We start from the raw sequence: 26,003 nt of genomic DNA, 5'->3' as shown, positions 1-26,003 counted from the left end.
GCCAGAAACATGGTCCTTACAGGACATTCCTTTGCAGATTTACTCTAGTTTAAGTCCACTGAAGTCAATGAGTTTAGACTGGCGTAACTGTACACAAGATTGCAATGCCAGAAAGGCTCCTCCCCAGCTTATTTTTGGCTTGTCAGGCCAGTCCCACATATGTTTACTCAGAAGTAAACTAAGCCCAATAGGACTTGCTTCCAAGTAAGCTTGCGTAGAATGTTAGCCTTCGGCTTTTTATCAGCAAAATTGAATTAGTGCTACCATATTTACTCAAAAGGAAAAATGACAATGAATGTTAGATGATCCCCCTAAAATTGTTAGATGATCCCCTCACTCCTGTTATATTATTGATGTCAGCTGAGGGGTAATCTGCTGCTTATATCCGGCAATATGAGTAGTATTTAGGTGCCATCTGTAGTTTCTGTAGTTTTTAAGTTTTAAATTGGAATTTTGTTGTTTCTTTTAATAATTTTATTATTGATTATATTAATGTATTTTATGTGATGTTACCCGCATTGATCCTGGCTTTGGCCGGGGAGGGCGGGCTATAAATCACAAAAATAAAAATAAGTAATAAATAACAATAAAAAGTTATACACAGAAATCTCTTTATTACTGGACCTAATGTAACTAGTACGTTAATAGTAGAAAAGATCAAGAGTCCAGTAGCACCTTAAAGACTAACAAAATTACTGGCAGAGTATGAACACACACTACCAGAAATTCAGTTACTATTTAAGGTGCTGCTGGACTCTTGATCTTTTCTACTGCTATTGACAGATGAACACTGCTACCCATCATGATCTAGTACATTAATGTAAGGTAATCCTCCTTTTCTTTGTAATGAATGACATTCCGCAAAAGGGGGGTCAGTCTTGCATACAGTATTAGAAAAGAGATTAAGTACAAAATTGAGAGAGAAGCCTAACTGAACAGAAAGAAGGAATAGAAAGTACCTCCCCCCTGTGGCCCTGGGCTGCGGTCACAGGGTCCAGGCTGCCGCTGACTGCCCCTTTGCCCACCTGGAGGGGCTTGTCTGGCATAGAATCATAGAGTTGGAAGGTACCACCAGGGTCATCAAGTCCAACCCCCTGCACAATGCAGGAAATTCACAACTACCCCCCCACACCCCGAGTGACCAGAAGATGGCCAAGATGCCCTCCCTCTCATCATCTGCCTAAGGTCATAGAATCAGCATTGCTGACAGATGGCCATCTAGCCTCTTCTTAAAAACCTCCATGGAAGGAGAGCTCACCACCTCCTGAGGAAGCCTGTTCCACTGAGGAACCGCTCTGTTAGAAAATGCTTCCTAAGTAGAATCATCAGCCAGAGCCGGTACCTTTCCATCGTAGCTCCCACTTTGTGGAATGGGCTCCTGGCAGCTGGGGGGGGGGGCACTGCGAGGGCATTCTGTTTGCCAGGACTTGAATGGAATAGAGGATCTTTTGGGGGCGAGGGGGTATTTGGGACTTCGGCTTGCGTGTTTTCCATTGTAATTTGTAAGCTGCTTTGAGCCCTAGGCAAGGTGGAAATACGTAAATACATGAAGGTAGCCAGTGTGGCATCATGGTTAAGAGTGCTGAACTAGTATCTTGGAGACCCAGGCTTGAATGCCCACTCACGCCATGGAAGCTCGCTGGATAATCTTGGGCCAGTCAGACACCCTCAGCCTAGCCTACCTCACAGGGTTGTTGTGAGGATAAAATGGAGGAGAGGTGAACCACGTAAGCCACTTTGGGTCCCCTTTGGGAAGAAAGGCCGGGCACAAATGAGTGAAATGAACAAATGTATTGAATGAGACCCTTGGTCCGACAAAGCCCAGCCTCCCCCTGGCCTCGGGCTGGGGGGGCCTCCTGGAGGTTGGGGCCTTTTCAGATCTCCATCTCTGGCCAACCTCCTTGACTAGGACATGTTATAAAGTGAGTTAAGGCACTATATCTTTTTAAATTGAGTCTTGTTTTAAGCTTTTATCTTTATGTTTTAAGGCTGATGTATTCATATGTATCTTTATGATTTATTGCATTCATTGTTGGAAGTTGCCCCGAGCCCGGTAGTGTCGGGGAGGGCGGGGTATAAGTTTAATTAATATTGTTAATAGTAGTAGTAGTAGTAGTAGTTACTCAGGCTGGCAGGGGCTTTCCAGGGTCTCAGGCAATCACCTGTTAACCTGATCCTTTTTTAAACTGGAGATGAAGTCTGGCACCTTCTGAATGCCAAGCAGATGCTGTGCCATCACACCATTCCTCCTCCCCAGAATGAGTAAAGGGGGTGGCATACCTCCCCGTCTCCACCATATTCCTGTCTTCCTAGGTTGGAGGAAGGTCAAAATCTGGAACTCCCACACCTCAGCATCTGCAGAGACAACTTTACCACCCAACACTGTCTGGGGTGGATGGATAAAAAAGGAGTCTGGTTCCTAGATCTGAATAAAAGACTCCATTGTGTTAATGTACAATGGATGCTTCTGTTATTGAATCCAGATCAACAAATGCTCCAATGATGATTGATTGGACACCGCTCCTGTATGGTTGCGCTACTCCCACATTCGCCTCTGCTGTGTTGGGTCACATGATGCAAAGGTGGCTCCATAATTGCCAGCTGCCCATTGAATTTTAGCTTTACGGGTCCAATCTGGAAACAGTTAAGCTTGCTGAAACCCATGTTGAATACTTAGCACAGTTGATCTCTTTCTTGCTGATCTCAGTGGGATGGCTACCATCATGCCGTGTATTCTTATTTTGGAAAACATATTAAAGGAAAGTGCCTTGGTCGTGGTTTTGGCCACCTAGCCCCGTGCTAAAGAAACTGTGTGACAGCAAACGTGGATCTTAATGTGGGTCCCCAGATCCAACAGCAGCAAAGCAGGGAGAGAAAGAGAAGGCCCCCACAGCAGGTCTGTCTTCTTCATAGCCTGCTGGCTTGGATCTGGCCAGTAATGTAAACAGTTTCTGAATACTTTCCTTTATTATTATCTTTACTGCTGACTACAACATCTGAAGCCGAGGTTTTTCCTTCCCTGCTTGGACTGATGCGGACATCCTGTGTCCTGCAGCTTTGGGACCTCACTGCAGTTAACTGTCTGGGGTATTTTATCTCTAAATGCTGTAAGGCTGAAGGGTGGGACTGAGACACCTATGCTGGCCTGTGTATTCTTCATGACTCTTCACCGTCCTCTCCTTTTTAAACAGCAGGGCTTGCTCGAAGGGCTAGATTGAGAGAAGGTGAATTTCAAAGAGTCTGGCTTCAAAGGTGTTTGCAAGAATAGGGGCTGTCCAGTAGAAGGCAGGAATTTAGGAAGGGAAGTCCGACGGCCCCTTCAAGGCTTCCAACATTTATTCCAGCATGAATGATTCCGTGAATCAGAGGTCACTTCCTCAGATACAGCGCGCTCCTTATTAAGTGAGCTCTGATTCATGAAAGCTCAAGGGTTTAAATGCTGATAGTTACTGTGGAACATGCCCTGGTAACATCTAAATTGGATTGCTTCAGTGTGCTCTCTGTGGGGCTGCCCCTGAAGGCTCTCTGGGAGCTACAGTTGGTGAGGGATGCTGTGGCCAGAGCGTTGACCGGAGAGGGTCATGGGGAACCGTGTCACTCCAGCCTGATATATGCCGGCATCCAGTTTGCTTCCAAGCCCAATTCACAGCGCTGGCATTGACCTTTGAAAGCCCAGTGTGGCCTGGGACCAGCACACCTTCCGGAGGACCTCCTCCTCCCCCCATGCGAACCTACCTGTGTACTCTGGCCATCTTCAGAGGCCCTCTTCAGTTGCCTCTGCTTCCTCACTTTGTCACCTTTTTGCCCCTTCTGAAATACGGCAAGAACATGAGCTTGAGTGGTGTGAGAGTCTATGTAGCTTTAATTTTTGCAGCTAATTAGTTCTGGTCTTGAGAACCTGGCTAGGAATTGACTGAGGAAAACGTATGGTGTGTGTAGTTTCTGCAGGGCACATTGTCTTTTAAAATGCTGTGGTTGTGAAAGAAGCCCTTTATCCAAGTGCAAGAGTTAGCCCCATTTGATTTTAGCAAGCACTCATCCCTTTTAATTTGTTCCCCCTTAATTGTCGATTGTGTGTGTGTGTGTGTGTGTGTGTGGTACATGCTACTTCCTGTTTGAATCTTTTGATGCTGAGCGTGCTCCATTTCCCATGGCTTCCTGGGTCTCACACAGAGAGACGTCTCTCTCTGCCTGAAACTCCTTAAGTAGAGATGCCTGGCTTGAAGCTGGGACCTTCTTCAAGCCAGCCCGTGAGCCAGAGCCTTGCTTGCAGTAAGGAAGGGGGTGGGCAGGCTGCGCTCGGCAGTCTCCTCCTGTGGTGGGTTTTGCAGTTCCTTGAGCCATTTGCTTTAAAAGGTGGGGATATTTCTGAATGGTCCATACTGCCGTAAAAGCATGTGCAGTGGGGAGGGGGGGGTCCTTCTGGAGCCCCCGTGGCCCTTGGCTGCTTAGTGAGTGTGGAGAGAAAAAATAATAATCTGTGGACAGCATGAGGGTACCAGAGAGAACTGGAGTGAAACATGTGGGTGGTCCCAGTTCCACAGGCCAGATGAATCTGTCCTGCTTGGTGTGTTCTTTGCCTACCAGGATTCAGCTGGTGGGCCCGGTCAGGCCACTGGGAGTTCCCTACGTGATCCAGCATTACTAAGGTGGAGCTGGTGAGACCCTGGCCAGAAGTCCCCTGCTGGAGAGAGGAGGTCCAAACGTTATGATCTGAATCTTCTCTGTTTGTCTTTTTGTCTGCAGGGAGTGGGGATGGCCAAGGGCAGATACTCCAGCGCTTTCCGGAGAAGGACTGGGAGGACAACCCTTTCCCCCAGGGCATTGAACTGGTGAGTCGTCCAGCTATGGATCTGGCACTGAGGGTGCTCTCTCAGGTCTCCTGCTGCAGAGCTCCTTTGTTTGCCATCCCAACACAAGCAGGAGAATGGGGAAAGTGTAGATGTGGCAGCTCTCGTAAACAGAGCTGGATCTTGGGACGGCACTCATTCTCGCAGTACTCAGGGAATTGTGGTGCTGTGTTTTCAATTCAGCCTCTGTGTCCTCCTCCTCTGGAACTCCCGTGCTGCCCGGGACCTTTCCTGCTCCGGAGCCCTCCTCCTTTTCCACATTCCTCCCCGTGCAGCAGCATCCTGTCAGCAAGGGCATCTCCAAGCCTGACAGGGGCCCACGTCAGCCTACAGCACAGCTGGGCTCCCTCCAGCTATCAGATCCCTCCTCAGTGTGTAGGGCTGCCTCTCCCCCCACCCCACTGCTGAGCCTTAGTCAGCCTTTGTGTGTCTGGAGGAAGGTGAAGGGCTTCCCTCTGTGCCTTCCCGCTCTCTCCTCCACAGAAGGCACAGCAGCTCCAGCGAGAGGGTGAGAGGGCCAAGAAGGCGCCCAGAGCAGACCCAGCTGGCTGTGGAGAAAGGGGCCTCGGGCCACTCCTGTCCCACTGTGGGCAGCATGGCCTTTTCCTCAGGGGCTTCCTGCCAGGGCAATGCTTCTCCTCTCTCTTCTCCGTGCTACCAGCTGCCCTGCTGCCCAGCGAGGGATGGGATCGGAATGCAGAGGCTGTGGAGAAGGGGTGGGGGTGGGTGTTGTTGGACAGTCGGGATCCAAAGAGCAGCGAGGTCTGTGGCCGGTCAACCCCAAGGGGCAGTGTGCCCCAAAGGCAAGGGCACCACTGCTGAAGCAGCCCTGGATCTGGTCACCATCCACCCCACTTCTACGGGGAGGAGGCGCAGGGAGCAGGGCACACAAAGAGGATCTTAGCTGGTGGTCTGATCAGCGTGGGAGGAGGAAGTCCTTCAGGTCCCCGGCCTTCAAGGCAAACCACCACTTAGAATTGTGCCTGGAAATAGGCAGGCAGCAAGAGCAGCTCTTTCCACCCATGGGCGATAGTTCCCCCGAGTCCAAACTCCAACCATTGCCTGAGGGTCACAGTTCGGACCAGCTGACATTTCTGGATAGTTCTCAAATGCAGCCCACCACACAGCACACCAGAGTGACCTCACCGGGGTGTGATCAGAGCAGGGGCCCACCGTGGCCCCAGAGGCCGAGGGCCTCCCCCGATGCTGCCTCTGACCACTAGAGTGCAGAGGGTGCTTAGCTCTAACTGTGGCGGCCCCCAGCACCACTCTTGCCATTGGCCAGCCAATTGCCCGGCAGCACTGAAGCACAGTACGCTCCACCACCAGCTTGCCCAGCTCTTCCAGCACAGGAAGCCCCTGAGAGGCCCAGGAGAATCTCCCACTGGAGCCAATCAAATGCGCTTGCAGCCAGGTTGAAATGGGTCTAGATCAGTGGTTCCCAACCTTTTTTTGACCAGGGACCACTAGGACTTTTTTGTTCGGTGCAGGGACCCCAAGGTTCAAAAAAAAAAATCAGAGAATTTGAAAATAAACTTTAATTATAACTGTTAGTTAAACATTAAACTTAGAATAATATTTGAATATATTTTTTATAATAGAGAACTTTTAATTGTAAATCAATGTGATTTTTGAGCTTGCTTTTCTTTCTTTCTTTCTTTCTTTCTTTCTTTCTTTCTTTCTTTCTTTCTTTCTTTCTTTCTTTCTTTCTTTCTTTCTTTCTTTCTTTCTTTCTTTCTTTCTTTCTTTCTTTCTTTCTTTTTAAATATATTTTTTTATTGCATTGGAGGTCATTTTACATCTCCATACCTTTATAATTACAATTGACAATTTCCTTCTTCCAATACAAATTTCCCCCTTTCCCCCCCTTTCCCTCCCCCCACGGACCAATCCATAATATCATATTTTCATATTTTCAGCCATGAGCATAGCCTTTTTAGTTTTACTAAAGTCTCTTCGTTGGCTTCTCCTCTTTTCACCCAGTTAATGTATGGGTTCCACTTAGTCTTCAGTTCCATTTCTTCTGTTTCTCCCATCGTCTGTTGTTTTAAGTATCCCAATGCATCTGTTTGCACATATTCGAACACATAATTATTCCACCTGTCCATAGTCCACTTTGTTTTATCTTTCCATCCAAAAGCTATAACTGCGTGAGCCGCTAATATCATCGCTTTAAACATCTCTTGTTCACTCTTTTCTACCTTCTCACAACCCATTATTCCCAAAAACATCAGGTCTACAGTTACTTGAAGTCTAATCTTAAATAATTCTCAAATTTTACTAAGTATTTTGTTCCAAAATTCTATTACCCTTGGGCACTCCCACCACAAATGTGAGAACCACCCCTCTTTTGCGTTACAGTGCCAACAATTCGGTCTCATTCCTTTGATCATATGTGCTATTTGGGCCGGTGTTCTTCAGCATTATTTTCCTTTCCAACTCTTTATATCTATCCACCTTCAACATTTTAATACCCTTCATCATTTTATTCACCATTTGTGTTGATATTGTGGTTTCTTTTGCCCATTTTGCCTGTATTATTCTAATCATAAATTCTTTATCTCTTATCATCATTCTGTATATTTTCCCTACTAATCCTTTTCTAATATATGCTTCACTCTTTATTAACTCTTCCAATTCATTGTCCTCTCTTTTCATACATTCTCCCCATCTTCCTTGTTTTACTGCTTCATATAGTCCCCTCAGTCCCAGCCAATGTCTTTGGCCCACTTCATCTAATACTCTCTGAAAAGGTTTCAAATTTCCTTGGTGATCTAATATGTCCTTCACTCTATAATAACCCTTATTTTTCATTTTTAACCCTAAGTTACCATCTATAACACTTTCTTTCACACAGACTATTGGGGTCCATCTTGATTGTTTGTTCATCCACTTCATTTTCCATTTCTTCCAAACACTCAATACTGCCCGTCTCGGGCCCTTGGTTAATCGTAAAGCTTTATTTAAATTTTCTGTAAATATCCCATATTTCCCCATACCTTGATTTAATTCATTCTCTACTCTTATCCATTTCATATTTTCAGCTCCCTCAATCTCCATCAATGCTTTTAAATGAAATGCTTCATAATACTGTTGTAATTGTGGGAGACCCCATCCCAATTCCTCCTGAGGCGCATAAATAATTTTCTTCATTACTCTTGCCTTCTTTCCTCCGTATACCCATTTCCTAATAGCTTCATCCCACGCACCCATTTGCCGTGAATCTAGTTCCACCGGGAGAGTCTGAAACAAGTACATCATTTTTGATATTATAAACATTTTGGCTGCCCTAATTTTATTTAGTATACTCAAGATTTTATTCTTCCATTCCTCCATCTTCTTACTCATCTTTTTCCATATCTCCTTATAATTAATATTTACCATTCTTTATATATTCTTTGGTAACTGTACTCCCAAGTATTTAATTTTTTTAACGCCCGTTTTCATTCCTGTATATTTCCTGACTTCCTCTTTTTCCTTTTTCGTTCCATTGAACCACATAATTTCCGATTTTTTTAAGTTTACTCCCAGCCCTGAAATATTCTTGAAATCTCGCAAAATAATCGCTTGCATCCTTTTTACAAACTGGGCAATTCTGGGGCTAATACTGTTGCTCAGAGCTACACAAATATCATCACTTGCTTCCAATCAATTTCTGGTCTTGTTCTTAATTATAAGCAAAGCAGAAAACCCTTGTTCGCATAAATAAGTGGTGGAGAAGAGCATAAGATATCGTAAGGCGAATCCCCGAACTGTAGGATATGAAATTGCTTTTTTTACACCAGAACTCTTCAAGAGAAACTGATCCAAACGCATCCTTACAGTGCCTATCATTTTGGAATTCAATGAGCTCTTCCTGGATTTCTTCTGCAACCTCTTCAACAGCAATACCAAAAGGATTGCGAATCAGCTTTTGGGTATCTTTTGATTCTGTCTGGTTATATTCCGGGAAGTAACGGTGGAATTCATCGACCAGCATTTGCAGATGACTTCTGATGTTGTTGTCTTGTATATTTGCGGTGATCATGTCATCTTTACTATCATCGACCAGTGCTTTTAATGTCACAAACGCAGAATAATTGTTTTCGCCTACCCATAATTGAAGCTTGCAAATAAAGGCACCCAGTTTGTCTTCAAACATAAAAATGTTTCCCACACCTGCTAAATTTATGTTTCCAGAACCTTGCAACTGTAAGTTTAGTTTATTCAAATGTGAGAAAATATCCACAAGATAAGCCAAATGCATCTGACTTTTCGAATCAGAAAACAGCTCTAGTAAATCTTTAATTTTCTTCTCGGCTAGAAACAGCTCAACCTCTTTTCTTAGTTCAAATAACCTTCCTAGCATATTGCCTTTTGATAGCCAACGAACTTCGGTGTGGAAAAGAAGAGTCTCATGATCGGAGTCCATTTCAGTGCACAGTTTTTTAAAAAGGCGTGTATTTAAGTCACTGCTTTTAATAACATTGACCACTTTTATGGCCATTTCCATGGTATTAACAAAGCTTTTAGGAAGAGTCTTGGAAGCTAACGCCTGACGATGTATGGTACAATGAGTTGTTATTGCTGAAGGATTCTTCTGTTTATTAATGTTGCTAGACAGGAGCGTGATCCTAACATGGCTGGAGTGCCATCCGTACAGAAGCCAGCGAGCTTTTCCCACATAATGCTATGTTTCTCAAAATACTCCGCTATTATATTCATGACGTCGATACCTTTTGACGTCGTTTCCAGTTTCCGCGAAATCAATAATTCCTCTTTAATAGTGTTGTTGTCGTCTAAAAAGCGGACAAATACGAGCAACTGACTGCAATTAGAAACGTCTGTCGATTCATCACACTGCAAAGCGAAACATGGCGAATTTTTTATTTTCAAAACAAGCTGCTCCTCGATGTCATTTGACATAATTTCAATTCGAGCTTTTACCGTGTTGTTCGATAGAGGTATTTCTTGTATTTTCTTTTTGGCTTCCATCCCTAAAACCTCTTCGACAGCTATCATCAAACAAGGTTTGTCGAGTGTTTCTCCTATTGTGTGTGGTTGTGTGAGGCTCGCTTGCACCCTCCCCACCCCCACATGTTCCTTACTTGTCGGTGCTCCCGCGAGTCACCACCGCACGCCGCCGCACTCTGCGCCCGCAAGCCGCCGCCATGCCGCCCGCGTAAATATTAATTTATTATGGGTTTATAACTTTGTTTCGCGGACCCCTGGTTTAGTTCTCATGGACCCCTGGTGGTCCACGGACCCCTGGTTGCGAACCAGTGGTCTAGATGGATCTGCCCTCTAGAAGGCGGCCTGCAGCTGTGTGGCCACCTAAGAATGACTCTGGGCAGGAGCTGTTGGGTTATCTGCGTCCCGGGACCCATACAGGCCAGGCTCAAACCCACTTCCTTCAAAGCAGCTGCCATGACACTGCCTCTGCCTGGCTTGATATTACTGCCCCTGAAGGGGCATGAAGGGCTGAGCCTAGACGGGGGGGCTTTTCTAAGGAAGCTTGGCTGCTTTATCCAGCCTCACCCACTGGAAGTCATCTGTCTAAATGGGAGCAGTTTGCAGCCCAGTGGTATTCTGCCATTGAACTGAGCCAACTGTGACATCTCAGTTGAGGTGGATATGAGCAGTTTTAGCCACAAAACACATGACAGAGGAATCACAGCAGGTTGACATCCTCTGGGATTGGGTCTAAAAGCCCCCTAAACAACCTGGAAAACTCTCCCGAATGAGTGTGTGGATGCCGTGGTAGCAGCGAAGGAAGTAAGCTTCCTTTGCCACCATTGCCACTGAGGTAGGTGCGATGATGCCTGCTCACCCATGTTTGGCTGCGTTCACTTTGAATTCTCCTCCACTTGCACTCTAGACATTTGTCCAACCGTGTCATCTTCCCAGATCCCTTGGTGACCCAGAGGACATTCCCGGCTCCTCTGGAGCAGCCCTGTCCTGCAGTCTGGGTCACCTCTGCATTCTGCAGGTTGGCCAGGACTGTGACAGGAGCAGGGCGGTTCTCACTACAAAATCCCTGTGAGATGCCCGGAGTCCGCCTCTTGGGGTGGGCGGTCCAAACCAGCCCTTCACCCTTGCAGAGGTTTTGATTGTTCGTGAGTCTCCTCCTCACCAGGAAATGGTCCATGGCAAAGGCGGAGTGAAAAATTTCTCCACTGCCAAGCGTTCTACGTTGTCAGCAGAAAACCAGGCAAATGTCTCGCCGTATGTGTCGGGATCAGAATGTTCTCTGAGATCCCCCATGGTTGTCATGGCAGCCATGAAGTCACGAGCCTTTTCTGTTAGGACGGCCTCCACGTGAATGTTGAATTCCCGGAGAACCGTGAACCTCAGGCCCTCCGTGCAGAATCTGGGGCTGCCTCTGCCATCTCCGTCAGAGGGCGTCCTGGCGGGTGAAACGAAACCCCTGTTCTGTCTCCGGCCCCCAGCACCAGGTTCATACCCTCCAGCGAGGGACTCTGGGTAGCAGCAAGGCATCACGGAGGCCCCCCCGTAGGCCACGGCCACTCCCCCTCCCCATCTGCCACCTCTGGGCTGGTTCTGTACCAGGCAGCCTGGAGGGGCAAGGCTGGGGGAAGAGAGCTGGCGCTCCCCTCCCTCCTCCCCCACCCAGGCTCCGGGGTGCGTGCCCGGGCAGTGCCCTCATCCAGTGTTCAGGCCTAGGGGCTGGAGGCATTCCTTCTAAACCAACTTTTGTACCCAGGTGCTGTTGGCGACCCCCAGTGCGATATTGCTCCTGGGTCAGCACACTCTGAAGGCGGTGTGGCAAGGAGCTGTTCGAACACAGGAGGCAGCATTTGAGTAGCTCTCTGTGTGTGTGTGTGTGTGTGTGTGTGTGTGTGTGTGTGTGTGTGCGCGCACGCATGTGTGGAGGGGGTGTCTGGGAAGGCTAGCAGTGTAGGTTGGTGTGCTTCTCTGCTAAAAAGATTCCAAATTTTTCAGCATCCAAAACCTTTGTAAATTAAGCAAGCTACCATTATTTGCTTAATTATGTACAATTCTTAATCCACATGGGATGGAAACGGAGCTCTGCACAGATCCTCCCCCTCTCCCCGGTGGGAATTGTGCTTGGACTCATCGCTGACTCCTGCAGAGCTGTGAAAGGGGCTTGTCTCTAGGTGCCCCCCCCTCTGTGCCCACCCCCAAATTCCTTTCATCTCTTGTGCAGACAGAAAAATACTGAAGGAAAGCCCTGGCGCACGCGCTCTCTCTCTGCCACATTCATAGGGCATAGTTCTTCCATCAGATCAGGCTATGGGACATTCAGAAACTGGGAAAAAATTAACAAATTGTCGCACTTTTCTTGGTTACACATAATGTCTGTCCTACCTAAATTTAGTTTCTTCCCCCAAATCTGCCCATTTTAACTCCGCCTATTATCTTTATTAAATGGCAAAGTATGCTAGAGAAATGTATTAATCTAGCAAAGAAATCACAACTTAAAGGTGCATTGTATCACTGTCAAATATTAGGAGCCATGGGGAATCCCTGATCTAACACAGTGTACTGGTAGATACATACAAACTCAGACAGATGATCAATAGGGTTTTGGGGGGGAGTAAAGCTATCGAGGGTCAGAGCTTCCTTTGTCAGGTACCAGATTCACTCTCCTTACCTCATAAATGACTGTGCAGTGGAGCAGCTGGTGGCAAAGTCCGCCAGTGATCTTGGACTTGGTTCTGAGTGGAACTTCAGACCTGGTGTGAAATGTAGAGGTTGTTGCACCAGTTGGGAACAGGGACCACAGGGCCGTTCAGTTCAGCTCTCATGTCAGTGGCAAGTTACCCCTAAAGTCCAAAACAGTAATGTTTGATTTCAAAAGAGGGCACTTTGCAAAAATGAGGGGAATTGTTAAAAGGAAGCTGAAAGGGGAACACAAGAGGGTCAGATCCTTAGAGGATGCCTGGCAGCTCTTTAAAACCACTCTCATTGAAGCCCATATAGAACGCGTCCCCCAGGTCAGGAACGGCGCTGCCAAGTCTAAAAGAAGGCCTTCACGATTAACAATGCAAATCAAGGAAGCTGAAAAAAGTGGAGAGGCTTCTTTTAAAAAGTGCCCCAGTAAATTGAACAGAAGGGGTGCCGCGGGCTCTGGCAAAAGAACTGCAAGTCAATAATTAGGCATGTAAAAAGAGAATTTGAGGAGCAGGTTGCTAAAAGCATCAAGACAAACAATAAACATTTCTTGAAATCTATCCAGAGCAAGAAACCAGCCTGAGAAGCAGTTGGGCCTTTGGATGACCAAGGAATAAAGGGATTGCTGAAGGAGGATGGGGAAATGGCAGAGAAGCTCAATCCATTTTTGCTTCTGTGTTCACTATTCAAAGGGTGGGGCATGTATGCATGCCACAGCCACTGTTCTCAGGGAGTCTGAGGAACTGAGTCAAATTGAGGGGGCGAGAGATGACGTTCTAGACCTGTTGGGGAAATTAAAAACCGATGAGTGCAGGTCATGATGGTATATATCCGAGAGTACTTCAGGAACTCAGATGTGAGATAGGTTACATACATGGGTTAGTAGATCAACTATCACTAAATTCACCCACTGGACCAGAAGACTGGAGAGTAGCAAAGGTTACACCAATTTTTAAAAAAGGGGCCCAGGAGGGAACCAGGAAATTGCAGACCCATCAGCCTGATGTATCTCCCAGGCAAGTTAGTTGACACAGTAATCAAAGATACAGATATTAGGCGTATAGAGCCCTGCTCAGGGAGAATCAGTCTAGCTTCTGTAAAGGGAAGTCCTGCCTCGGCAACGTTTAGGAGTTCTTTGAGAAAGTGAACAAGCGTGTTCGCAAGGGTGACCTGGAAGACACAACATACTTGGACTTTCTAAAAGTTTTTTATAAAGTGCCTCACCAAAGACTCCTGAGAAAGCTTAGCAGTCCTGGGATAAGAGGACGGGGCCTCTTACGGATTAAAAATTGGTTACGTGCAGGAATCAAAGAGCAGAAATAAATGGGCAGTTCTCACAATGGAGGGAAGTAAGCAGTGGGGTCCCATGAAGGATTGGTATTGGGGCTGATACTGTTTAATTTGTTCATAAACGATTTGGAACTATGGGTGAGTGGTGTAGTGGCCAAGTTTGCAGATGGCATAGAATTATTCAGGATGGTGACAACCAAGGATGACTGTGAAGAGCTCCCGGAGAATCTCCACAAACTGGGTGAGTGGGCGGCAGTGTAGCAAATAAAGTTCAGTGTTGGTAAGTGAAAGGCGATGCGCTCTGGGCCCAAAAATCCCATTTTCAAGTGTTGGCTAACGGGGTCAGGGCTTGCTGAGACTTAAAGAGGAAAAGATCTTGGGGTTGTAGTAGGTAGCTCAATGAAAGCGTCAAACCCAGTCTGCTGCAGCGGTGAAAAAATGCAAACTCTACATTGGGGATTATTAGGAGTGGGGTTGAAAATAAAACGGCCAATATTATAATGCCCCTGTACAGATTATTGGTGCGGCCTCATTTGGAATACTGTGTACAGTTGTGGTCATTGGATCTCTGAAAGGACGTTGCAGAACTGGAAAAAGTACAGAAGTGGGCAACCAAGAGGATTAGGAGGTTGGAGCATCTTTCCTATGAAGAAAGGCTGAAGAATCCGGGACTTTTCAGTACAAAAAAGAGTTGTCTAAGATGGTACTTGATAGAGGTTTATAAAATGATGCACGGGGTGGAGAGCTGACAAAGAGAACTTCTTCCTCTAAAATACTAGAACTTGAGGGCATCCAATAAAGCTGATGGGCGGACAAAAGGAAATGCTCCTTTAGACAGCGAATAATTAAAATGTGAAATTTGCTGCCAGCCGATGCAGTGAGGACCACAGGCACAAGCAGCTTTAAAAGGGGATTAGTTACACTCACGGAGGACTGGCCTGTCAGTGGCTACTAGCCAAGCTGACTGGAAGGAACCTCCACCTTCAGAGGCAGTCAGCCTCTGAATCCCAGTAACAGAAAGCAATATTGGGGGAAGGCCTCAGCCTCTGTTCCCTGTTGTTGGCCCTCCAGAGGAACTGGTCGGCCACACCGAGCGAGGCAGAATTCTGGACTAGATGGACCCTCCGTGGTCTGATCCAGCAGGGCTCTTCTGAGGTTCTTAATTTGACGCCTTGGTTGGAAAAATTAGCTCTTCCTATTTCTACTCTTAAACTTTCCGTGATCACCCACTTTTTTAAATAATCAAGACAAATATCAGCAATATCAAAACTGGGAATACCATGGTCTGTATAGACGGATTTCCCCCCTCTTCTAATCAACTTCCCCGAGGCACCCAAATACAAGATAAGCTGCAAAATATGACAGTAAACATGTTTGCTATTTTTTCAATCATCCTATTACATAAACAGCAGATCAAATGCCCTATAAACTAGTTTTGAACTTATTCAGTCAAGGTCAAAAGGGGGAGCTTCAAACTTTTATACATGTCTAATCAAAACTACTTATAGTGATACTAGTATATTACACTGTTCTTGGGAAGTGGATTTGGGTTCAGAAATACAAGATTGGAAAGACATGGAATAAAGTCATAGAGTTGGAAGGGACCACCAGGGTCATCTAGTCCAACCCCCTGCACAATGCAGGAAATTCACCACTACCTCCCCCCCAAAACACCCCCCCAGTGACCCTCTACTCCATGCCCAGAAGATGGCCAAGGTGTCCTCCCTTTCATGATCTGCCTAAGGTCATAGAATCAGCATTGCTGACAGATGGCCATCTAGCCTCTTAAAAACCTCCAGGGAAGGAGAGCTCACCACCTCCCTAGGAAGCCTGTTCCACTGAGGAACGTGTCCTAGATTAGTCTTGGTCCCACTGGCCTGGCTTGCTGAAGACCCGAGGTGACTACAAGGTCCTGGCTATGAGCCCTTTGACTTGTTCCTCTGGTCACACCCAGCTTCAACAGCTGGGACGGCAGAGGAACAAAAACGCAGTCCACGCCTCTGTGGAGGCACCCCGAGTTCTGCTCTTATTGAAGCTTTGGTCTGGGACTGCAGATGTTGCGCGAACCTTTAGGGAGGAGCTGCAGAGGGCAAATGCGTGTGCCTTTGGCCTCCACACGCTGGCACAGACAGCAGCGAAAGGGGTCGGTCTGCTCTGCCTTGTAACTGCCTTTCTGCCTTTCCCCCCCGCAGTTCTGCCAGCCAAGTGGGTGGCAGCTCTTCAGCGAGAGGCACCCCCCAACTTTCTTCATTGCTGTCCTGACAGACATCAACTCGGAGCGGCACTACTGCGCCTGCTTCACCTTCTGGGAGGCTGTGGAGAGGGCCCAGGTAATCCGGCGGCACAGAGCACAGCGCTGGGTGCCAGGGGGTTGCTGGGTGCCAGGGGGTGCTGGGGGGTGGGTGGGTGGCGCCCCCCAATGCTGCCTCTTAGCCGTTGTGCCAGCCTTGCTGGGTTATCAGTCCACAGAAGTATCTGACCACTCCCTCTCTCCCCCCCAACCCCCCACCTTCAGAACCGTTTGAAGAAGGAGGAGGAGGAGGTGGCCGCAGCCCTCATCCAGCCTGCTCAACTCTTTGCCCCAAAAAGTTTGGTGCTGGTCTCCAGATTGGACCATGCTGACGTCTTCCGGGTAAGGTGTTTGTTGGGGGAGAGCGTGTGTCTGAAGAGCCCCTTCCCTGCGTGTGGCTGCCGAAGCCACGAGTCTCCCATCCTAGCAGGCAGTCCGTGGCCTCCAGGCCGCTGCCTCCCTGCGGGTGCTCAGCAGGGTGGGCAGGCAGCATGCTCTACCGGTGATGGCCTGGGAGGCCTCGCCTAGTGGAGGCTGCCGAAACCCTGGGAAAGAGCCCAGGACTACCTGCGTGCCAAGCGTGGACCTGGCTCCTCTTTGGGGAGACTTGTGTGTCCCAAGGTCACCCCATAAGGGATGGCTTTAGTCAGACGGCAAGACTCTCTTATGCTTGCTACTGGGTTACGCTAAAATATAAACTCTAAAAAGGAAAAAAAATGAAGCTAATTCTAAAAATTAGCGCTCTCTGAGCGACCTGCCCCCTCTGTTTGGCCACTTTGAGGCTGTGGGTCTCTTCCGCTTCCACTGGTCAGAAGGGAACGGCCCACGGAGCAGGCTTTTGATCCATAACAGCTGGAACAGAACGGTCTCCCCCTCCAGCTTGCGTCATGGACTCCACTGTCATGGCATGCTTCCTTCTTCCGACTGAAATCTGCCTCCCAGCAGTCCTGTGTCCATCTCGGGGAGGATAAACCGTAACGCTCCCCCCCATGACCTTTTCAACGTGAACCAGCCCTTCTCCAGTGTAAGGCCGGTCTCCTTTGGCTTTTCCAGGAAGGGCCTCTGTCCCTGTGCCGGGCCCCTCTGGGGCGCCCTTTTTGTCAGTGGCTATTGGCAGGGTCGGGTCAGCGGCAGCCGTGAGGCTCTGCCGGATTGAGTCCTCTCCTTTTGAGAGGCTGGTGCCCTGCTTTTGTGCCTCCAGCTCCATCTTGTGGCTGGAGACCGATTCCACCTGAACTGCTCTTTGTCCCGTTTCACCTGCAGAACTGCCTGGGGCTGATTTATACCATCTATGTGGACGGCCTGAACACTTCCTTGGAGAGCGTCATTGGGAACCTCCTGACCTGCACCATCCCCATCACGGGGGGTACCCAGGTGGGTCCGTCCTGCCTTCCATGGCCTCTGGCGTTTCAGCCCTGGGAGCAGAGGCCGTCGGGGCAGCGGAGGAGGCCTTGCTGTGCTTCCTCCACCCAGCGTCCTCAGGACCCCTGGCTGGATTCTTCCTGGAGTGCTTGGAGCCAGAAAGAGCGGAGGGCGAAGTGGGGCCCAGCCGAGAGGGAGCTGCTGGGGGGCCAGGGAGAGTGCGCTTGCGGTGCGCTCGCTTTGCCTCAGGTGCGGCAACCCTTTCCGGGGCTGCATAGGGCAGCTCCTGTGTTTGCAAGTGAGGCCCTCCGTCCATGGGAAGCTTGGCTGGCAAAAAAGGTGTTGCCTTCCCAGATGCTGACTCTAGCCGCTCCGCAGGAAGGCAGCCCTGGTTTGCCCGCCGGGCCTGTTTGGGGATGACTGTGGTGCCTGGGAGGGTAGGCAGGCAGGCCGCGTTCAGCTGGAGCCTGCGCTGTGCGGATTGGCAGGTACTGCTGCCCCTCAAGGTCTCCCCTCTGGTGCCCTCGGCTGGCTGTGTCCTGCTTCTGCGTGTGCTTGTCTTCCCCTGCTGCTTTGCCCTTTGTTGTCTCACAACAGTGTCAGACCCCTTGCGGGCAGGTAGGCAGGCAGGCAGGCTGTGGAGCTCTGCTGTGCTTGGTGGCTGTCAGGCCGGCTGGCCGGCCCGTAGGTCTGTGCCTCTCTGCTTGTCCTTCTGCTGTGCCTCAAGGCCCTTCCCCCCTCGGGCGCTGTCGGCTTGTGGCGTTCTGCTTCTTGGTGTGCTTGTCTTTCCCCGCTTGCTTGGCCATCTGTCTGCGGGCTGCACTGTGTTTTCTAATTGACTGTACGGTTTTGTCTGTCTCTCTCTCAGCCTGGCACAGAGGATGAAGGAGCGGTATGCACCTCTTTTCTCTCTGGGGGCTTTTCTCTCCTGCCATGGGAGGAGGCTTGGGGGTTGAGATGCCTTCAGAGTGCCCCCCTGGGAGATGGCAGCCTGCAGCTCCCCTCTCCAAAGGGCACACGAATAGCTACAGCATCTGAGTCGGGGCAGGCGACTTCAGGAAGAGAAGCGTGGACCCCAAGGTCTGGGTCGGGGAGGATATGTAGGAGGGTGCTTTTCTGTTCCCTGGTACCTGCCTTCTTTCCAGAAACGGCTTCCGTGGCAAGGCCAGGGGCCCTGGAGATTCCACCTCCTCCTGCCTGGTCTCTGAGAATGCAGAGGGCTGCGTCTTTCCTGGGTGCGAACCTCATAGAATCCCTGTTCTGGCAGCAGGGTCATGCAAGCAACAGTTGGCCCAGGAGGTGGGGAACCCATCAGAGTTCTTCTCGCAGGAGTCTTGCTGCTCTGGAGAGCTGAGAGGCGAGGCGTTTTTTCCCAGCAGGGAGCCAGCTCCAGAGCCTGTGCCGCCAGTTCCCGGCTGAGCCCCGGCCGTGGGTTTGTCCTTTGTCTCTTGCAGAGGACCATCTCCCTTGGCGCAGGCGACCGGCAAGTGATCCAGACGCCCATCACCGATTCCCTGCCGGTCAGCAACTGCAGCGTGGCTCTTCTCTTCCGACATCTGGGTGAGGCTGCTTGGGCCAGGCCAATTCCTCGGGCCCTGCGTGGGTCTCCTCTCCTGCCCTCGCCAGGGGCACCCAGGAGTCCCGTGGGAGCTCCAGGGCCTTGCAGGGGCATCCTTTCCCCTTGGGCTGCCCTCTGTCCCCCACCCCTCTGCTGGCAGCTGTGCTCTGGGTCCAGGCAAGGCTCCGGCAGGAAAGTTGGACCTCCTGCTGGGGCTGCTTCCTGAGGCTTGTGGTGAGGCTGAGTGTCTCTCTGTCCCCCCCCCCCGCCTCCTCCGTTCCAGGAATCACCAACGTGCTCTGTCTCTTCTGCGCTGCTCTGACGGAGCACAAGATCCTCTTTCTGTCCAGCAGCTACCAGAGACTGACGGATGCCTGCCGGGGCCTGCTTGCCCTCATCTTCCCCCTGAAATACAGGTCAGCGGATGGGGTAGCTGAGGCAGGCTAGGCCTAGGACCACCACCAGCATTCCCTGCCTTGCTTGGGGGGCAGAGGCTTCCTCCAGCCTGCTCCCTTCCTGCTGTGTGGGTGGCCTGGTTGGTTCTCCTGGGGCAGAACAAAGATGTCTGGAGTTCGGGATTAGGTCGTGTTTCTGGTTTCTTGGTTTCAGCTTCACATATGTGCCCATCCTGCCGGCTCAGCTCCTGGAGGTCCTCAGCACACCCACCCCTTTCATCATCGGGGTCAGCTCCGCCTTTCAGTCCGAGACACAGGAGCTGGTGAGCCCATGTCTGTCTGTCTGTCTTTCAGTCTGTCGTGCCTTCATACTTCAGGGATGGCAAGCTCAACTAGTGCCCCTCCTTTTACTGCCCTTTGGAAAGTGGGACCCAATGAGGCATGGGGTGTTCACTGACAGTAGGCTTTGACCACTGCGGGCAGACACAAGGTCTGTATGAGCACCGGGCAGGTCTCCTGAACCCTCACTTTGTCCTTACCCTGAACAAGGTTAAATTGGGATAGGCTGGCAGCTCTTGAAATACCAGTGTTTAAAGTCCTCCACTACCTTCATTCTCAGAATGTGGGGATAGCTCCCCTCGTGGTCAAGATGCAATCCCAAGGTAAAGGTTTAGTCATCCATTGTTTGTGTCCATTCGAGGAGGAGAACAAAGAGAAGAGAGCTTTCTCCTTGTGTCCTGAGAACTAGAGAGAATGAGAGAGAGAGAGAACCACAGAGAGAAACGGAGAAAGAGAGGGATAGAAAGAGAGAGAAGGAGAAAAGAATGAATGAATGAAAGAAAGAAAAGGAGAGAGAAATAGAGAGATGAAGAGAGAAAAAGGGAGAAAGAGAGAGAAATAAAGAGAAAGAGGGAGAAAGAACCCTTGGCCAGGAACCCTTGAATCCCCCCTACCCTCCTAATAATCACATCCCAGGACCAGCCCTTGCCTCCGAGGGCTGCATAAAAGCCTTCCGGGGGCCTGATCTGGCCCGGGGGCCATATCATGGACACCTCTGCCCTATACAGTTTGGGATCAACAGACCTGAAGGACGGCATACTCCTTTATGAACCTACTTGACCACTACAGTCATCTTATGGGGCCCTCCTTCAGTTCCCCCCCTTCTCAGACTATGAGGGTGTCAACTAGGGAGACAGCCTTCTCAGTTGTGTGGCCATCTTATGCCAGCAGATAGAAACATAGGGCTAGACTGGACCCCAATGGTTATCTAGTACAACCACCTGCACAATGCAGGAAACTCACAGCAACCCCCCCACTCCCCCAGTGGCCCCTCTATGCCCACAGGAAGGCAAAAAACCTCCAGGATCCTGGGGCTAATCTGGCCTGAAGGAGAATTCCTTCCTGACCCCAAACGGGCAATCAGCATTACCCTTGGCGTATAAGAAAGGGCCACAGGAGCCAAGCACTGGCTCATCCCTGCCTACCCTCGCTCTCACCATCTGCCGAAATTTCATAGTGAATCATAGAACCAGCACTGTTGTCAGGTGGTCATCAAGCCTCTGCTTAAAAACCTCCAGGGAAGGAGAGCCCACCACCTCCTGAGGAAGCCTGTTCCACCGAGGAACCGCTGTAACTGCCAGGAAGTTCTTCCTAATGTTTAGCCGGAAACTCTTTTGATTTAATTTCAACCTGCAGGTTCTTCTCCGACATTCTGGGGCAACAGAAAACAGCTCTTCATCTGTGTGGCTTCTATGCAGTCCCACATTGGGACTGCGCAGGCCAGCCACGGATAAGATTTGTCAGCTTCTAACAAAATCTAGAGAGAGTGCTCCCCCTCCCCTTGGGGCATGCAATCTCCCCGCCCATCGGTCACATGACCCAATGGGGAGGGAGCACTCTTCCCTCCAGTTCTCTTTCTGCCGCCACAGAGAGAAAACGTGTTAGCTTCGTCTCTAGCCATGGAGTCCAAGAAAGCTCCACTTTTCAAAAAATGTACCTCTTGTGGTACCAAAATGGCGAAGACTGATCCTCACCTTGAATGTCTCCTTTGGGAGAAGGCCACATTCCTGCAACTTGCAAAAGTTGCTCCAAACTCTCCAACAAGGCCCTGAGGGTTCGGTCAACTTGCCTGCTCTCTCACCTCTACAAAGAGTCTCTTCGTCCGCAGGGTCAATCTGCTGAGCCTGGTACTTCGACCGGTAAGCCGCAGTCCGAAGCGGGACCCCCAACAAAAAAATCCAACAAGGGTGGCCCTTCTAAGAAGCCCTCGTCGGTCATTGTTCGTCCATCAAAGTTTACTGCTCCGGATTCCCAAGATGGCCGCGACCGCGGCTCTTCATGCCATGCTTCCCGCTCCAGATCACCTCGGCGCCGATCGCCTTCGCATTCACCAAAGTCTCTTCGACGCCGATCACCATCTCCGCGACGCCGACCTCAAGCCAAGTCGTCTCATCCCTCGGCGTCGCTTGCCTCTGACGTAGCTGTGCAGCAGCCCATTACTATTGAGGATTCTCCTCCTCATTCCCTGGCTACCCCCTCGGTTCCGTGTCCAAGCAGGGCCAAGGAAGACTCGGCTGAGTTTAAACAGCACCTCCTTCATCTCTACAAAGATGTGCCTCCGGTGCTGACAAAGTCTCCTCAGCCTGACGGTAAGGGGCCTCAGGCAGAATCTGCAGATCTCCAGGAAGGTGCCGTTCAGCCATCCCCTCCTGTGAGCACCCAACGAGACTCTCAACGGTCAGTCGAAAAGACCCAAGTAGAGTTGCCGAAAGGTTCGTCCCATCTCGAACCTTGTCAACGGCCTCGGCATCGATCGACTTCTTGATGCCATTCTCAAAGCTCGGCTTCGTCCAGATCCAGTTGGCGTTGGTCTACTTCGTGCCGTCGCCGCCCTACCCGTCGGAGCTGATCCTCTTCTTGACGTTCCGCCCGTTGGAGTCGATCCGTCTCCCGCAGACGCCGGTTGTCCTCTCGTTGGAGCCGATCGACTCGTCAGAGCCGATCTCGTCGTCGGAGCCGATCCTCTTGTCAGAGCCATTCATCTCGTCGGAGCCGATCCTATCGTCGAAGCCGATCCGTTCATCGTCGGCGCCGATCTACTTCTCGCCGCTCCCAATCTCGCCGGTCTTCATCCAAACAGTCAATCTCCAGACATAGCCGTTCACTTCGCTCACATGGTCCAGATGTTCACACTCGTTGTTAATCATCCAAGCAGTTAATCACCGGACATAGCCATTCACTTCGTTCACGCAGTCCTGTCATTCGGACGCACCGTCTCCCTCCCGTCGGCGCCGAGATGTTTCTCAACGCCGATACCCGATTCCATCCGTTTACTCGGGTTCTTCAGTCGACCGTCGTCGTCACCGTTGCTCCCGTTCACGTTCGCCTTCTGGAGGCTCTCGTCGGTGTTGACACACGCCATCTCGCCATCCTGATGACCGCTCCAAAGATCCCGTCCGTCAAAGGCAAGCGCCGCTTCGCAAGCCTCCTCTATCCAGGTCTCCTTCCATGTCAAGGGACACTGATCATTCCGAGTATGACGCCTCCTTCTCTCCTGGTTCGGATGAGGATGAGGAATCCTGCGCTTCAGTTCCCTCACACGAGGACGCTGTCAGGGACTCTAAACCGGTTTCTCCTATGGGAGATGTTCGCATGGCGAAGGCTCTGAAAATTGATTTTAAACCGGAGGATTTTGGCCCAATAGATGATATTATGGATATCCTCCATAGCCCTGATGTAGGCCCTGTGGCCCTCCCCATGATAAAAAGCATTCTCGAAGTGGTCCGTACCAACTGGGCTAAGCCTGCCTCAGTCCCCTCATCCACCAAAAGAGTAGAGAATCTCTATAAGATTCGCAGGGAAGGTGGAGTGTTCCTTTATCAGCACCCCCCACCTAATTCCGTCGTAGTGGAGGCCTTGCCTGGTAAATATTTTTCCAAGTCCAAACTTGTCCCTGCACAGGTGCAGACCTTCATTGGAGCGCGTTTGGATGCTGAGCAAGCCAGGGCCTTCCTCCCTGTACAAAGAGGTCGCGCTATTCAAAAACTGGTGGCTAGGTTCACTAGGAAACGTTTTCAGACAGCCTATCATATACAACAGTTGTTAGGCCTCATGGCCTCTACCACGGCTGTGGTAGAGTATGCACGCCTCCGTATGCGCCCGCTCCAAAATCGGTTCCTCCGGGTGTTTAGGCTCAATGTAGATCCTCAGCACAAACGCCTGTCTATCCCCAGATATGTCATTTCCTCCCTACAATGGTGGGCACATGATATCAATATCCTCTCAGGCGTCCCCTTTCATTGTCCTTCCCCTGAGAGGCACCTGTTCACAGATGCTTCCCTTTCTGGATGGAGGGTTCATTGTGGTAACCTTACGTCACGGAGTACATGGTCGCACCTAGAGTCCCGGTTGCACATAAATTTATTAGAACTTCGTGCCATCCGTCTTGCTCTGTCTTCATTCACAGGGCACCTGGACGGACATCACATTCAGATCACTACAGACAGCTCCACTGCCCAGTATTATATAAACAAGCAGGGCACCACAGGGTCCGTTTTGCTCTCCAAAGAGGCCAGCGACATTTGGGAATGGGCCATAACTCACCACGCTACTCTCGTAGCGATTCACATCGCAGGCAAGAGCAACATGTTAGCAGACGCTCTGAGTCGCCTTCCCAATCAAACACACTAGCTCGCCTTAAGCAGCGACTGTTTCCACCAAATATTCCGACAGTGAGGTTACCCGCAAACAGACCTCTTTGCCACAAACCTCAACTCCGTGTGTCACAGGTTTTATTCGAGGGCGGGAGCCAGCCCGGGCTCACTGGGGGATGCCTTTCAGGCAATTTGGAATGGGGCTCTCTTCTATCTCTTTCCCCCATTCCCTCTACTTCACAAGGTCCTAGCCAAGTTGAACCACGACAAGACAGATGCCATCATTGTCCCTCCGTTTTGGCCCAGGAGGTCGTGGTTCTCAGTGCTCATGTCACTTGCGCAAGGGAACTACATCCTTCTTCCGAAGGATCCCTCTCACTCCCCCCCAGACCTACAACTCACTGCCTGGAGGGTGCGGCCCCAGAGCAGTGGTCTGACAGGGTAGGTTTTACTACACTCCTTGAAGTCCTCCACACGGCAGTCCTATGACGCTAAATGGAGACATTTTTCTAATTGGGCTAAGGTCAAAGATGTTTCGCCAATTACTTGCCCACTATCTACTGTGTTTGATTATCTGTTAACTCTCAAAGATGAAGGTTTATCTAATTCATCCATTAAAGTTTATTTAGCCGCTATTTTGGCTTTTCATCCGGATATCGACTCCTTTTCAGTTTTTTCTCATCCCCTTTCCAAAAAGTTTTTGAGAGGTCTCACTAATTTGTATCCTTCTGTCACTCCTCCCATTCCTCGGTGGAGTTTCTCCTTAGTCCTCTCACAGCTCATGAGACCTCCGTTTGAGCTGTTAGCCACCTGTGAACTGGCTCTACTTTCATTTAAGGCGGGCTTTTTGGTCGCAATCACCTCGGCAAGGAGGGTAAGCGACTTATCGGCGCTCTCACATTCCCCTCCTTGTACTAAGTTCCACTTGGATAGGGTGGTACTGAAGCCAAGGATATCCTTTTTACCTAAGGTCGTATCGGCCTTTCACCTTACACAGGACATTGTCCTCCCTGTTTTTTTCTCTCACCCATCCTCAGACGCTGATAGAGCGCTACACTCCCTCAATGTCCGAAGAGCCCTCCTTTTTTACATTAAGAGGTCTCAGAACTTTCGGACCATAACCTTTTTGTTTGCTTCGGGGGACACCGTAAAGGTCGCCGTGCTACTCCTCAAACCCTCTCGAGGTGGATCACATCAATCATTAAACTGGCCTATGATCTTGCTCACCAAGACTTCCCTCCTATGATTAAAGCGCACTCTACCAGAGCGTAAGCTGCTTCCATCGCCTTTTCTTCCAAGATAGATCTCTGGGACATCTGTAAGGCTGCCACCTGGTCCACGCCTTCCACGTTTATGAAACACTACGCTATGGATGTGGACTCAGCGAGAGATGCAGCCGTGGGACGTGCCGTACTGCAATCTTTATTTCGGTGACTGTCCCACACCCACCGTCCTGGTAAGCGAGCTCGCTACTCTCCCAATGTGGGACTGCATAGAAGCCACGCAGATGAAAAACAGAGTTTCACTTACCTGTAATTGTTGTTCATCTGGTGGATCTTCTATGCAGGCACACATCCCTCCCTCCTTCCCTGCTGTGGGACCTTTCCGCTAGACCAGTGGTTGGTTCCGTGGCGGCAGGTTGGAGAACTGGAGGAAAGAGTGCTCCCTCCCCCTTGGGTCATGTGACCGATGGGCGGGGAGATTGCATGCCCCAAGGGGAGGGGGAGCACTCTCTCTAGATTTTGCTAGAAGCTGACAAATCTTATCCGTGGCTGGCCTGTGCCTGCGCAGTCCCAGTGTGTGCCTGCATAGAAGATCCACCAGATGAACAACAGTTACAGGTAAGTGATACTCTGTTTTTCTACATGACATTATTCTGTTGATACAGCCCCAAATCGCATTTGCCTTTTTAGCTACCGCATCACACTGCTGACTCATGTTCAGTGTATGTTCTACTAAGACTGCTAGATT

At 50.0% G+C, this 26,003-nt stretch overlaps 1 protein-coding gene across 1 annotated transcript in view; it reads left to right on the top strand.

Annotated features, from left to right (window-relative positions):
• The window catches only part of SBF1 (SET binding factor 1), a 111,293-nt gene that overhangs the window by 22,282 nt on the left and 63,008 nt on the right, over positions 1-26,003 (top strand). The window contains exons 2-8 of the mRNA XM_056845907.1: positions 4,747-4,832; positions 15,968-16,105; positions 16,291-16,407; positions 17,329-17,439; positions 18,882-18,987; positions 19,269-19,401; positions 19,595-19,703. Of these exons, the coding sequence (XP_056701885.1) occupies positions 4,747-4,832; positions 15,968-16,105; positions 16,291-16,407; positions 17,329-17,439; positions 18,882-18,987; positions 19,269-19,401; positions 19,595-19,703 (800 nt within the window). The remainder of the gene's footprint in view (positions 1-4,746; positions 4,833-15,967; positions 16,106-16,290; positions 16,408-17,328; positions 17,440-18,881; positions 18,988-19,268; positions 19,402-19,594; positions 19,704-26,003) is intronic.

This window comes from Euleptes europaea, chromosome 3 (assembly GCF_029931775.1).
Source record: "Euleptes europaea isolate rEulEur1 chromosome 3, rEulEur1.hap1, whole genome shotgun sequence".
Classification (NCBI taxonomy): Eukaryota; Metazoa; Chordata; class Lepidosauria; order Squamata; family Sphaerodactylidae; genus Euleptes; species Euleptes europaea.
This window is presented reverse-complemented; position numbering and strand designations above follow the sequence as displayed.